General features: G+C 42.2%; 1 protein-coding gene across 1 annotated transcript in view; it reads left to right on the top strand.

Annotated features, from left to right (window-relative positions):
- GRIN3A (glutamate ionotropic receptor NMDA type subunit 3A) overlaps positions 1-15,425 on the top strand; it is a 90,264-nt gene that overhangs the window by 30,667 nt on the left and 44,172 nt on the right. Inside the window, exons 2-3 of the mRNA XM_032770216.1 lie at positions 2,070-2,671; positions 9,418-10,465. Coding sequence (XP_032626107.1) covers positions 2,070-2,671; positions 9,418-10,465 — 1,650 coding nt within the window. The remainder of the gene's footprint in view (positions 1-2,069; positions 2,672-9,417; positions 10,466-15,425) is intronic.

Below are 15,425 nucleotides of genomic sequence, written 5' to 3'. Positions count from 1 at the left end.
GCTCACTATTTTTTGGATTGGGCCCATTAACCATAATTTTTAACATTCATCAGCACTCATTTTTTCTGCATCGTCTGTGTGACCCTGCTGGCATTACAGTCAGTGGTAAATCCCTGACTGGTTTCAATGGAATTAGGTCACGTTCCATGGGACTGCTGAGTGTGAGACGAAGGGATTGTTTCCTTAATTTTTTATTTGTTGGTTTAATGCTATTTCTCTTTAATCCTTTACTGCGTTCAGTGTAGTGGAAGGGTGCCCAGTTGATACTCCTGAAAACTAAAGTCCCCTGTTTATTCAGAGATGGGCATTGGCAATGTACAACATGTACAACATGGGCAGATGTACAACATGGGCATTGGCAATCGAAGCTCCCCTCTGACCTGGAATGAGTTGTCTGTAGGGGTGAAAGGCAAGTTCAATCTCCAGGGCCTTTCAAAACTTCCTTAGGAGGCTTCCAACAAGGAGGCTACCTTGTGTGGATGTTCCATTTGTATTGCTGTGGCACCAAAATAGTCAAGATGTTGTAGTACAAACACACTGGAAGACGCAGACTCTGCCCCCTAAATCTTACATTATGCTGTTTTTTCTGAGGTGGACACCTGTCCACTAAGGACTGGACCGAGCCCATCAATCTCATTCCCCATAGGCTACCCAAAAGGCAACAGATGGTCATAATAAAGTGCTCAATCATTCTCCCTCTGAATTTAATGGCCAAAATCCCACTGATTTAGGAACATAGGACGAGAAGGCACCTCCTGGGTCATTGAATGCAGGTAATCCCATCATATAAACCCTTCAATGGGAGCAGGATCAAACTCCAAATTTGGTGGGTTTATATATATATTTAGCACTTAATTTCATTTTATATAAGCAACACTATTTTTCAGTCTGTCTATTATGCGGTAATAATTACAGCACTTGGGTTCAGCTTTGTGCTAGCAGTACAATGCATGCACTGTTGTGTTATTTATAAATGTAGAATTTTCATTTATTATTAAAAATAATATTGAAAAATTCACAATCTGCATATGGCTCGGATAACTATCCGTGCATTTCTAAAACGTATAGTCTGCAAAATCTAGCTGAAAAGCTCATGAGTACAGACTGTCTTGTGAAATTCCTAGCACCTCCGCTTCTGATCCTGGATAGAAATAATCCAAGAACAGCTGTTCTCATGGGATACTAGCCCTTCCATTTGCAAAGGCAGGCAGAAACTGAAGATGAAAAAACACTTATCCAGTCATTTCAGAGCCTCAGAAATGGTTTAGCTTGCATTCAGTTTGAGGACAGTACTTTACTGGAACCAGTTCACCTATCCCAAACTATTACACAGGATTTTTGTTTTCCAGGTTAATCAAAAGCCTATGATCAGTAGACAGTATCTCTGTGGTGTGGGATTCATTAATGTCACATGCTTGTTAATTTGGTAGTTTGTCCTTTACCAGAGTGTCAGTCACAAAATGTCTTACTGCTAGTACAAGATGAGTATTGATTGCGTGCCATGATCTATTTAATTAGTTTATTCATGTGTCTATGTACAAGAGGCCCTGAATACCAAAACCAAGAGATAACAGAGAGAGCTGAAAACCTTTTTAATTGTGGTATTCTTCTAACCTAACTCACGAGTTTGCATTAACTTCAGAGTAGCTTGACTGATTTATACCAGATCTTCAGCTGTGACTAGTGGAGATATACGAGTTTAGAGCAGCTGGGGATCTGACCTGCATCATGGGATAGAGATGGGGAGCAGTAACTTGGGGTCTTTCATTTATTCTTCAACATACAACATTTGGATTAAATTAAATGATGTGGCAGTGTTCCATAAACTCTCAGTAGTTCATTTTGTGTAATTTTGGATCAAAGATATACTCCAGATTCTACACTGATTTAGATCCAGTAGTTCCCCCAAGAAAGCTGTTCAAAACTGAATGGGAAGTCAGAATTTATTCCAGTGGACTTAATACACACACACACACTCTGTAGGCCAAATAATACTTGATAGAGGAAGAAACATAGTAAGTTTCTGGTCCACCTTTTCTAACCAATATCTTTCATGTCTTTAAATGCAGAATCCTCTTCACCTACAATTGAGTTTAGAAAATTCATTAAGCTCTGATGCGGATGTCACTTTCTCAATCCTGAAAATGAACAACTGGTACAATTTCAGCTTGATGTTATGCCAAGAGTGGAATATCACAGATTTTCTCTTCCTTACGCAACAGAGTTCCAAGTTCCACCTGGGCTCCATTATAAATATTACCACGAATCTCACTTCAACTAGTGACCTTCTGAACTACTTACAAGTTCATCTAGACAGCATTAAAGACACAGTATCAACCATGGTTATGTTTGGCTGTGACATGGAGAAGACAAGGAGGATTTTTGAAATAACCACCCAGTTTGGCGTGATGCTTCCTGAACTTCACTGGATTCTTGGGGATTCACAAAACGTGGAAGAACTGAGAACAGAGGGTTTACCTTTGGGTCTCATAGCTCATGGCAAAACGACACAGTCTGTTTTTGAGCATTACGTCCAGGATGCAATGGAGCTAGTAGCAAGAGCTGTGGCAACAGCTACATTGATCCAGCCGGAGCTAGCACTCATTCCAAGTACGACAAATTGCATGGACATAGAGGAAACTAATCTCACTTCAGGGCAATATTTATCAAAGTAAGTTTTTCCTTTTCATTTTTTCTCCTAAAGACTGTTTTGTGAGTATAAAATGAAATCTCCATTTTTTCCCCCCATCTTTGAACCATTTAGTTAACTCAACACTATTCACTGCTTTATCTTACTTTTATATTCAGCAGTTGGTATTTCATTGTGCTTAATCACTTGCTAGATTGCGATACCTTTGCTCAGGACGCGTAGCCGCGTGCCTCATGAGTAGTCCCATTGAAGTGGATGGGACCACAGTGGGAGTAAAGATATCAGAGTCTTATATATAAGCCAGTTTTCAGGCCAAATTGTAATAGGAATGCAAATTTACAATCATGTACGATGGAAAAAAAATCAGGGCCAACCTCATATTTTCAGGGGATCCAGGATGTCAGTGGGGGGCAAAAAAAATCAGGCCAAGAATATTCCCAAAGCCAGAATGGGTCTGAGGGTAGAAAACAAATCTTTCCTTTCAGTTCCGCTGCTGGGGGTGAGTGTGAGAGTGGGGAAAGGGGGTTAGACAGTCAGAAATGCATCTTGAATGCCACCCCTTTCTCTGGGGCAGGTTAGAGGAGGATTTGGCTGAGAGTTGATGAAACTGTGTAGAATTTCCAAAAATGCAGAGCCTTCACCCTCCTGCCAAGCAGTCTGTCATCTTGCTGGTTGTTAAGGTTAGCCTTGTTAAATGCTACACACTGTGCAATCACTGCAAAAATTCTACCGTGGAAATTCATTTCTAGTTGTTGGGTGGGTGAGTGGACAGTGGAAGGAAAAGAGGGGTCACCAAAAAAGGATGTGGTCTGTATCTGCCTGGGTAATATTTGCTGTAGATTTCTCTGCCCCTAGTACCCCATTATTGTGAAATAGAATCACATACATGTATGGATGGGTTTTTTTTCCCCCTCTCCCTTCTTGTGGTTGTTAATAGTTTTTTTTGAACCGCAATTCACCTGCCTTCCACACAACATACTTTTTTTTCAGGATTCAGGTGCGAATCCATTGTGGTTTTGGTGTGCATGTGTCATAGCTTCCTACTCAGATTTGAACCTTAGAGTTCAGAAACTAAGATGCTAGCATGAAACTTCCAAGCTTAATTACCAGTTTGGATCTGATAGCGCTGCCACCAGACAGGAATTACAATGCCTGCCTCACTCTGGTCTCCCCAAAACCTTCCCTGGGGGACCCCAAGACTCAGATGCCCTGAGTCTCACAATCATAATGGTGAAATAAACCCACTACCCTTCCTCCTAGTCTCTCTAGTCTCCTTCCCTTACTTGATATTTTCCCACTTCAATGTCACTTCCATTTGAAAAATCACAAACATCCCAGAAGCACACGCATATAAGTATAGTCTTGAAACTCCCCCTCACCCGAGAGGTGGCTATCCGCCATATGAATTTCATAGAACTAGTACAAGAGATCATTAACGAACAAGAAAGCTATTTTCCCCTGCTCTCGACGTCTGTTCCTTAGCCTTAGACCAGAAGATAAACTCAAACAGTGTGTTTTAAGAAAAAAAGAAAGGCTTATAGGTGAAAACCCAGCACTAGAATAGACAATTCACTAAAAGTGTGGGTCTACTGTAATCCACATGAATAGTCAGAATTGTTTGAAATTAATTGGTGAGGTTGACAAATATACCTTAGGTCAATTGCTTACAATAGAAACATGAAAAAAAATATAACAAAAATATAAAATAATAATATAAACATAAACAGGACGCTTAGTCCAAAAGAAATACAATTTAAAGTAACAATCACTATGCGGCAAACTACACACTATGTTTATAATATTACAAAAAAAAAAATAAACATATAAGGTCCTAATATAGTCTTTCTAATCCTTTGTTACTAACTTATCACTTGGAAACAGTAAAATGATAGAGAGAAGCCTGGAGATAGAGATCACTCTCATAGCTGAGAAAGCACAGACCAGAGACACAGACAAAAGACACACACCTCAAAAATTCCCTCCCTGAGCTTTGAAAAATCTGGTTTCCTGATTGGTCCTCTAGTCAGGTGTTTGGTTCCCTTTGTTAACCCTTTACAGGTAAAAGAAACATTAACCCTTAGCTATCTGTTTATGTCAGCATGTTCAGAGTTCCTTTTTGGAGGGTATCTATCCTCTCTTTTCACAATACTGATGAGATGAATCTCTCACCCAGTTAGGACAAAAATGTTTCCTTCATCAACCTCCTATCATTAATTTAAGGCTCACAAGATAATTATTTCAGCTAAGTAAAGTTAAGGGTATGTCTACACAGCAGTAAAAGCACGTGGACCAATCACCCAAACTAGTTAGAATCCAGCTAGCATGGGTAACAGAACAGTGTGGGCAGTCTTCACTGCTATTGTCTTCCCTATTCTGGTTACCCATACTAGATGGATTCAAACTAGTTTGAGTAGGTGACTCATGCACAGCTTTTGCTGTGTAGGCATACCTTAGTCATGAGAACAGATCTTGATTTGGGCTTCAGAACAGCCCTGTGGTGATCCATTGGGTTGTGAGATTAATTTCATTCCATTCATAAAGCACCCATGGAAATAGTTTCAAAATAACTCACTCAATCTTCTAACTCTTTGAGAAATACCACCACAGCAGGAGAACATTTCAAGATGCCAAATGACTGATTAATTTAACCGTTGAAGGAGACGTGCAGAGGATCAAGTTGATGACTGAATGAAGAAAGCAAGTCCTGTAACAAACACACAAGCCTTATGCTACATTACTGCACGTTTATTAATTTCCTTTCTTGTCACTCTTTGAAAATCTAGATAGTCTCATGACAAGAGTTGCAGTTATGCCCTTAACTGTTTGCGCGTCTTGGGAGTGCTAACCCAGTTTCACAGCACATGAAAGGGAGAGCAGATACATTCCAAACAGATATTTGATGACAGTCATTTGCGCATACAGCTGCTGTCATAAGAATGCATTCATCAATGGTGCGAGATATTCTTAGGTCATCGTGAGCTGCGTTGACAAACTGCTGTTTGCATGAAGCCTCAATAAAGTTAATGGGGTTCCACATGAGTGAAGCAGACTTCCTGTATGGATCACATTACAGGACCAGAGCATCTGCTTAGGGATTTCAACATACAGCAACTACTGGCAACTTTCTACTTTTCCTTGTCTGTCTCCATATATGACCTCAAACCTGCAATGAGCTCTATGAGGCTGGAACTCTACACCCATACAGATGCTCACTGCAGGATAAGGGTCTATATCTCTAATCATTAGGTATAGTTCTACAGAGCTCAGCAAAGCCAGGCCCATGAAGCCTGGGCTCTCCGATCATTATTTAACATAGTCAGTGGATAGTTGGACATTTAAATGCCCAATTGTAGCACCAAATGCAGAATTTGGGCCTCCAGGCTAGGCATCCACGTTTTAAAATGTGGCCTACAATATTTTCAGTTTTTAATGAAATCAGGATCTGTGCAGAACTTCCCCCTACACTTTGGGGCTAGGTTTTTGCAATTTCTTATTCTCATTAAATACCCCTTACGATGAGGGTGAATTCCTGCTGAGTGAATTTTTCTTCTTGTGAACACCCTTGTTACAGGAATAAGGCATTAGGATTTCGAAGTCTTATCTAGTCTGTGAATTAAAGCTTTAATTGTGCTTCCTGGGCAATTTCAACAGCCAGTGTTTTGACTTGCTCCCTGCGCTGGTTCTTTGCCCTTACTAAACTCTGCAAGAATGTAATGAATCTAAAAAAAAATAGGAGACTATTTTAATTAAATCGTTATCAAAATACTACAAATATAGTTCTTCTAGGGGAGGTTGTAAGAGCTGTAGCGCCTCTACTGAAGGAACATTAAAAATAGAATACAACAGGAAAGAGCAAGCATCACACTTTGAACTCCATTGTTAAATTTAGAATGACAATGGAATGACCACGTCTAGCTGTCCTGCAGTGGCTCTGGAGCACAAGTACCAGCTTCAGTGCAGACTGTTTAAGAAGCAGGGCACAAACTCCAAACTAGCTGTGAGTTCTATACTTTGATTTCACCAATCACATATAAACTCCTCAGGCACTATAACAGCTTTGACATGGAGTCATAGACAGACGCCCTGGGCAGTCTGATCTATCTTGATACCCAGGTAAGCCTGCCTTGGAGACAGATGGGCCCTTATGCCAAAAAAGCACAACATTTAGGTTACTTCCAGTCCCAAAAGACCAATCACTTACCCAGGTCAATTGCACTTTAGATCTCACACTGAAGATAACGTGTGTAGCCAACCCTTTAATAAGCTCTGTAAAGGTTTATTAATTAGGACAAGGTCTGTATGTCCCTTAGGCCTAACTCAGGCCAAGCACTAGGGATCTTTTGCTTATGCTTAGTGATACTTTCCCCTCAGAGTCCAATCAGCATAAAGATGCAGTTTCTTCTTGTTGGGGATTTTTATTCCCTTCTTGCCAGAGCTCAAATTGATGGTATGAGTTCACACACATCTCTTCTTCATGTGGCGGGGGCGGGAGAGGGAGAAGACAGCAATTAACAAAGTCTTTGTTCTTTGATGTTCCACAGTGGCCCATTGGATTTCAATGGGCCTTCTTGGTGAGCAGGACCTAACACCTTCTCTCGGAAGCCAGCATTTTACAGATATTAACGCCTCTTCCCTCTTTGGTAACTTTACACAGTTACAGAGGATTACAATGCAAACACTTCATATCACTGTATAACATGGGGTACAGATGCTTTAAGTGAAATTACACATGCAGCATCTTACAAGTATTTTATAAACTCTAAACACATCCTTTTAATCTCAACGTCTGTGTTAATACGACTAATACACAAGGGAGACAGACTACTTCAGGTATGTCTTGGTCAGTGTTCAGCTGAAGCCTAGGAGCCTGGGCCTGAGCTGGCAGTTGGTCTGCCAGCATTACAGACACTAACCAAACCTTCGTACAGTTCACACAGCCTAATCTTAGGGCCAGATCCTCAGCTAATGTAAATTGACATTTTAATGTTGATTTACCTCGTCTGATGATCTGACTCTTCCTGTCCACAAGCCTGGGTAAGCTGCCCACTTTCTGTACATGTCTGACACCAGCCTGTACCGAAATGTTATTGATAGGGACCCATTTAAATAGAACAGCTTTTTATAAACCAGGTGCAGCAAGGTGCTTGCAAGATGTTGAACACCCAACTCCTACGGACTTTGCACTGTACCTCACAGGCAGGGACGGCTCCAGGCCCCAGCACGCCAAGCGCGTGCTTGGGGCGACAAGCCGCGGTGGGCGCTCTTCAGTTTGCCGCCAGGGCGGCAGGCAGGCTGCCTTCGGCAATGTGCCTGCGGAGGGTCTGCTGGTCCTGTGGCTTCGGTAGACCTCTGGCAGGCGTACCTGAAGAGGGTCCGCTGGTCCCTCAGCTTTGGCCGAAGGCAGCCTGCCTGCCGTCCTTGGGGCTGCAAACTGCCTAGAGCCGCCCCTGCTCACAGGAGGCCATGCTAGATTGAACCCAATACCAGCTGAACTACTCTAGCTTCTCCTTAAGGTTTCTGACTAAGGCAGGTTTTCCATGTCCATGAAGGCCCTTGACTTTGAACTTCATTAATGCTGCATACAGCATATGCAGTGATGAATGGCCATAGAAGCCACAGTATGAGACCATAAATTGTTAAAATGTGATTTATGCCCGGCTCCCTTTGGATGTTTGGATCAGCATACCACCACCACCAAAAGTATCTAATATGGAAATCAGTGGCAGGAAAATGCATTAACTTGATACAGTTGTGAAATCAAACATTTAAATGTCATGAAATCTCTCAGATCATAGAGTAAGAGAGTTTAAAGCCAGAAAGAGCCAACTGACTTCATGAATATCACAGGCCACCAGCTGCACGCTAAATCCAGCAATCAGAATTAGGCCAAAGAATTACAGCCCTCCGGAGACTATGCTATTGTGCCACAGGAGGAGAACAGGAGGGACTATGATACACCAATGCCTTAGGCCCCTGCAGTAGCAGGGAACTGAAAATTTATAAAACAATTTAGCCACATGAGAGATGTTGGACTGATTCACTCCTGTCGGTGGAGAGGGAGGTGCTGTTTACACCACCAGTGACTCAGTCTAGATTCTGCCCGTGTGAACCAGAAAACCCAATGAGTGCATTTGGCCTGTTATACTTTTTATTCTTCATATTGAATATAAAGCTTAATGCACCATTGTTTTATGTCAGTTAAGCTATACCCTAAAATAAGCAGGGTATACACAATGCCTCAATCGTGTTGCAGTAGAAATTCTCAGCCAGATCCCTGAGTGATTTTGATTTGCACAAGCTGAGGATTTGGCCCTGTAACTTTTGATATTTTTTTGAATTTTGCTTCTTTGATTTCTCAAACTTAATATGGCACTAGAATAATGATTATTTTGCATTATATGGATATTAAATTTCTAATAAGGCTAAGCAGAGTAGGTGGTGAAGTACTCAGCTAGCAGTCTCTCAGCCAGAAAGACTCATAGCTGCCCAGCTAGTAAGAGACGGACCCTTCCTGAAGAATTTACAATCTAAATAGACAAAGGGTGGGAGAAAGGAAGTGTCCTTATCCCCATTTGACAGATGGTGGAAGTGAGGCACTAGGATTACATGATTTGCCCAAGGTCATACAGCCCGAAACAGAAAACAGCCAGATCTCCTGAGTCCTAATACAATGCTTTCAATACAAGCCCATTGTTCCTCTAAAGCAGTGTAAGGCTTCAGCCATATGGATATCTGTCTCTGTTTTCTTACATTTCTTCTCTCAACAGGTTTCTAGCCAACACGACCTTTAATGGTCTCAGTGGCCACATTAAAGTGAAAGGCTCTTCCATCATCAGCTCAGAAAACAACTTCTTCATTTGGAATCTGCAGCACGATCCTGTTGGGAACCCAATGTGGACTCGACTGGGGAGTTGGCAAGAAGGCAAGATCATCATTGATCATGGGATATGGCCAGAGCAGGCCCAGAGACACAAAAATCACATCCTGCACCCTCCCCGGCTGCACCTGAGAGTGGTAACACTGATAGAACACCCTTTTGTCTTTACAAGAAAGGTGGATGATGAAGGGTTGTGCCCAGCAGGACAACTGTGCTTGGATCCTTTGACCAACGATTCTGCCATGTTGGATAGCCTCTTTGAAACCCTTCATGGGGGCAATGACACCGTGCCCATAGAGTTAAAAAAGTGCTGCTATGGCTACTGCATCGATCTGCTGGAAAAGTTGGCCGAGGATATGAACTTTGATTTTGACTTGTACATTGTTGGCGATGGGAAGTACGGAGCTTGGAAAAATGGCCACTGGACAGGTCTTGTGGGTGACCTTCTGGCTGGGACAGCCCACATGGCAGTGACATCATTCAGCATCAATACAGCCCGTAGCCAAGTGATTGATTTCACCAGTCCTTTCTTTTCAACCAGCTTGGGCATCTTAGTGAGGACCAGAGATACAGCAGCTCCTATTGGAGCCTTTATGTGGCCACTCCACTGGACTATGTGGCTGGGAATATTTGTTGCCCTCCATATCACAGCAATATTTCTCACACTGTATGAGTGGAAAAGCCCCTTTGGGATGACCCCCAAGGGAAGAAACAGGAATAAAGTTTTCTCCTTCTCCTCTGCCCTGAATGTCTGTTACGCAATCTTGTTTGGCAGAACAGCTGCCATAAAACCACCAAAATGCTGGACTGGACGATTTTTAATGAATCTCTGGGCCATTTTTTGTTTGTTTTGTCTGTCGACATACACAGCGAACCTGGCTGCTGTCATGGTAGGAGAGAAAATCTATGAGGAGCTTTCTGGAATACATGACCCCAAGGTAAAGAATGGCAACTTTGCTTCTTTCCAGGTTACATTAAGTATTACATAATTTATGGAGTCTAAACAGTCACATTGCAGTCAATTATCTCCTGACTCAGATCCGGGAGAAAAACTGAACAGAGAAGTTTAAACTGCTAGATTCAAATCCAGATTGCAAACTGGTCAGCGTTTGGGGTTCTTTGGACCAGGGTTTTGATTTAGGCTATTATGAAGGTAGAAGCAGTCTGCAATATTCAGATCTGAATTTCTAACACCCTTAAATTTGGGGATGTTTGGATTGAACTGGGTTTTGGTTCGGCGCCATTTCCACTAAGCTAGCCATAAACTGAGCCACTTTGAATAGGGTCACACCACCTTAGATTGAACTGTCAGTTAGAGACATTCTGGGCAGGATTTTCAGAAGCACTCACTCAGCTTCAGCCTAACTCTGCTCCTATGGAAGTCAATGGGGAAACTCCCACTGACTTCCATGGGAGCAGAATGGGGCTAAGGCGGGCATTTTGGAAAATCCCACCCTCTGGGAACACACACTTTTCATAACAATTAAAGTTGTTTCCACCTGTATTCACCCTCCTTTTGTGTTCACTCCTTGTGAATATTCCAGCAAGTGAATTTCCTTATAACGGATACAGCAACCGTTATAGAACATAGTGAATTTCAGGTTAATAATTATGAGCATTTGCACTAGGAATCTGACAGAAATAATCATGTGACCTGTGCCCTACCCAAACCACCCATCACAACTCTCATTTGAGATACTGAACGTAAAAACAGCCGTGCTGGGTCAGACCAAAGATCCATCTAACCCTATATCCTGGCTTCCAACAGTGGCCAACGCCAGATACTTCAGAAGGAACGAAATAACAGGGCAATTATCAAATGAGCCATCCCCTGTCATCCAGTCTTACCATCTGGCAGACCTAGGCTTAGAGCAGGGGTCTCAAACATGCGGCCCATGGGTCACATGTGGCCCGCGAGGTTATTTTCTGTGGCCCACGAGGTCCTCGCAGCCCCTCCTCCCCCAGCATTTACCTAGAGCGACTCTGGCCCAGCATGCACTGCGAACAGGGCAGGCTCCCTGCTCTGCCCCCGTGCTGCTCCGGGAAGCAGAAAGAACATGAGGGAAGAGAGGCATAGGGGTGTGTGTTGATGTTGCTTCAGATTCCCCATTCCCGGACAATGGGAGATGCTGGAGGCGGTGCCTGAACCAACAGCAACACACCCCTGTGCCCCTGCTCTCCCACGTTCCATGTAGATCGAAGGTTGTGTCTCTGGTGTAGATCTAAATAATTAAGGCCCTGATCTGGCAAACACATAGGAGATTAATTTTACTGCCATGAGTAGTCCCAATGGGAGTTACTCGTGGCAGTAAAGTTAAGCATGTGTGTAAATGTTTGCAAGATTGAAGCCTAAATCCTGCAAATAGATTTTTAATAGAATGAGGCTTCTTCCCAATGCTTGCCTTTTTTCTGACATTGCAGTGGACTTCTCCTATGTTCCCCGCCCACTCACTTAGCTCAATCAGTACTATTTTCACCATCTTCCCATATCCACTAAAACCTTCTGCTGTTGCACCACAGGCACCAGGCCACCATCTGTAAAGGTGCTAGATCCGAATTTGAACTGTCCCAGAAGTTCAGATATGTTAGCTGCTTCAGCTTCAGACTTATTTCTGCATTAAGACCAATTTGTCTTAATTAACATGAAAAAATATAATACTGACCAAAACGTATCTGCTGGTTATTAAAGAATAGCTATCAATGACAATTGTGTGTGGATAATTTCTGGCTAATCATCCTAAATGGCTTAGTTTTTTTATCATTAGAAATATTTTTAGCAAAGAGTATGATAAGTTCTACTCTTGGTCTTGGAGAATCATTGTAATAAGCCACATTTATCTTGGTAGGTGTCTTAGTCAAAAGGTAAGTCATTAGCAGTATCTTGATATGTGCTGCTTTACTAATGAGTTCTCTTCAGCGAATTGATGATCTGCAGTTTTATTCACTGGGAAGCATAAATTCCAGGACTGCCTGAAATAAAGTATATTCTAAAATCAGTTTCTTAGAAATCTTAAATTGGGTCAGGTCTATTGTGAAGCTGTAAAACAAGCATTTTCTTGAATCCACAACAGCTTCAGCCTGAACTTCCCAAGATCCACATACATCTCCAGTGCAAACCAATATCCTGCAAGTTTCACAATTCATCTCCCCCAATGCCCCTTGGACCTGGCTATTCCAGCCCTGGACATCTCCTGCTAGACCAAAGCTAAGCTGCCCCGCCATGCAACATGTTCTTCCCCTCCATGTAGTTAGAGCAGCATGATTTCCTAAATGTGAAGAGCATCTTAGGATTTTCTATAGTGCCAGGTAAATTACAGATTCTAGGTACTGTCTCTGCCAAGATGCAAAACTTGGCACAGAATGCTGAAGGAAGAAAACAGTGAGGTGTTGCAAACAGAAGGCCCTATCCTGCACAGGCTGAATGCTGACTTGAGTTTAGGGCTTACTGCCCTAAATGGTCCAACTGAAATCAACAGAGTTATTCTGAGTAGTAAGCAGTATTCTCAATAGCGTTTTCAGGACGAAGCCTATAGGCATTGCCACTTTGACATTTGATACTCATTACAAGAATATCCTTATGGAAGAAGACTCCTTACTGTTATGTGAAAGCCAACAGGCCAGTTTCCTGGGTATCATTCCCTGCATTTACCTCAGAATAACTCTTCTTCCTGGTGTTACTCCGGTTAGATAGGCTCTGCTCTACAACTTCTCTCCCTCCAGAATGCTCTGTTCAATGCCATATCCTCCATCACACCACATGCTAACATGACTTCCTTAATGACAGCCCACCATTACTTCTTTGACTGGCCTCTGTCTCTTTCCTCCAGTCTCAATCTGTTAGACCCTTTCACCCATGAAGCTGTCAGGTCTGCACTTTATATCACGAAAACCATCTGAGCCTGCACTCCCTCAATTTTTCATTTATGGGCGTTAATCAGTGCTCCTCCTGGTCACTCTGGGGATTAACTCTCAAGGCTGATGCCCTCATCCACAGTTTTGCACACTGTCTCTCTCTCTGGGCCTCAGCCCCTCTCTCAGCCCCAAGAACCACAGCATCTTCTTCAGGACTTATCCCTCTAACTAGGTCACTCAGCGTTCCCCCTCTTGGAGTAGCAAAGTCCCTTCTGTCTAGCAGTCCTAGGCAGTTTTCCCCTCTCACTGCCCGGTGCCACTCCCTCAGTGACTGGTAAGGGAACGCAGGCCCAGTCTCTTCTCCAGATTCCTATCCAGGGACCCTCATTCAGCAGTTCTGGGCTCCTCTCTCTACCTTCGCTACTCCTTCCCTAGACTGCTTCCTACTCTCTGGTTCCCATTCTCTCTCTGGGTGTACTATCTCCAGGAACCCTCTTCCCAGGAAGTGACTACTGCCTGCCTGTAGCCTGCTATCTGACATTATAGGCCCTGCCTTTTCCTGCACAGGTGAGCCTCTCTCTAATTAGCTGCCTCCACCCTAAAGCTTCCCTAATCAGACTAATTTGCTGATTCGGCCCACCTGACCCAATTCCATTCTTGCAGAGTAACAGCATAGCTTCCTCAAATCGTCAAAGTACCTAGTAAAAACGCCACTTAGAGAACAAGCCTTTTCCTTTTTGTGGTTGAAATAATCATTTCAAACAGGTGATGAATGAGTTAATATTTATTTCTGGATTCACACACTCTTTCTTCTCCTCCTCAACTGACAGTGCCCCCCCGGAGAACTGTGCTTTTGAAATGTTGAAAGAAAACCAACCTTTTCAAGATGGTGGATGACAACTATCATTTCTGTGCTGGAAGCTGGCAGGTCTGTCACAGAAACTAAATCCCCTCTGAGCTAGACAGCAAATATTGAAAAATGAAAGAGACTGTCTGCTCTGAAAAGGACATTAAAAAACTAACATCCAAAGTCAATGGTGCCAAAGAACATAAATAAATAACATAACTGCCTTTCCATAAAGATCTGTGTTGTCATAGTGATGTTTAATGGATCGAGATGTGTGTCGTTTTATGCGTTGATTGGTAAGTTCTAGAGGGGATGTGTGGAGCAACCTTGTTAAGCTGTGCAGGAATTCCAGTAGTGCTGCACTTAGTGAAAATATCTATGAAGTTGCACAAGGAAAAGTGAACATTCGTACAACTGGTGTTGGGCGAAATTTTTTGGGTAAATTGTTTAATATTTATTAATTTATTTGTTGAAAAATGCAGTTTTAGGTCAACAAAAAATATTTGAAAATCTTGGTCAAATTCTGCAAATAGTTTCAGCCAGAAAAAAAAGAGGGAAAAAATGGAAAAAAAGAGGAAACATTTTTACATTGTCAGAATGAAGCCCTTTCAACTTTTCACATTGAAATAATATTTCATTTTGAAATTTGAGCTACATGTAATTAAAAAAAATAAAAAGGGGAGAAAATAACCACCTGAAAACAACACTAAATATTTAGTTTTAGGTCAAACTAAATGTTTTGTTCAACTCAAAGTGATTTTTTCCCCTGATTTTTTCAGTTCAGCCACTGAACCAAAATCAATCAATTACTCACTCAGCTCTAGAGTATGAAGTGAAGTGCAACAAATAATTAGAAGTCTGTCTTAATTATGACTTGAAATATCTTAACACCAGTGGGAGTAAAAGTAAGGGACTATATCGGCTTGTTAGTGAGACTGAGGTTAGTAAATAAGGCAGAGGGAACTAGTATTCATGTGCATAATTGTTTGCAGGATCAGGATCTTAGCCAGTGTCTTGACCTTGGACAGTCACTTAATCCAAAATTTTTGTGTCTGTTAATTCCACCAGCCTCCATTTTGGGGTTCCTCATTTGAAAAACATAAGGCCTTCTGCATCAGACAGATGACAACATATAGAAGAAGCACATTCGACACCTCCTTAAAACAGGTGGCATTAGGTGCTTTTGGTCACCAGCATTG

Source organism: Chelonoidis abingdonii, chromosome 6, assembly GCF_003597395.2.
Source record: "Chelonoidis abingdonii isolate Lonesome George chromosome 6, CheloAbing_2.0, whole genome shotgun sequence".
Lineage (NCBI taxonomy): Eukaryota > Metazoa > Chordata > Testudines > Testudinidae > Chelonoidis > Chelonoidis abingdonii.
Note: the sequence above shows the minus strand (reverse complement) of the source record. Positions and strands in the feature narration are given on the sequence as shown.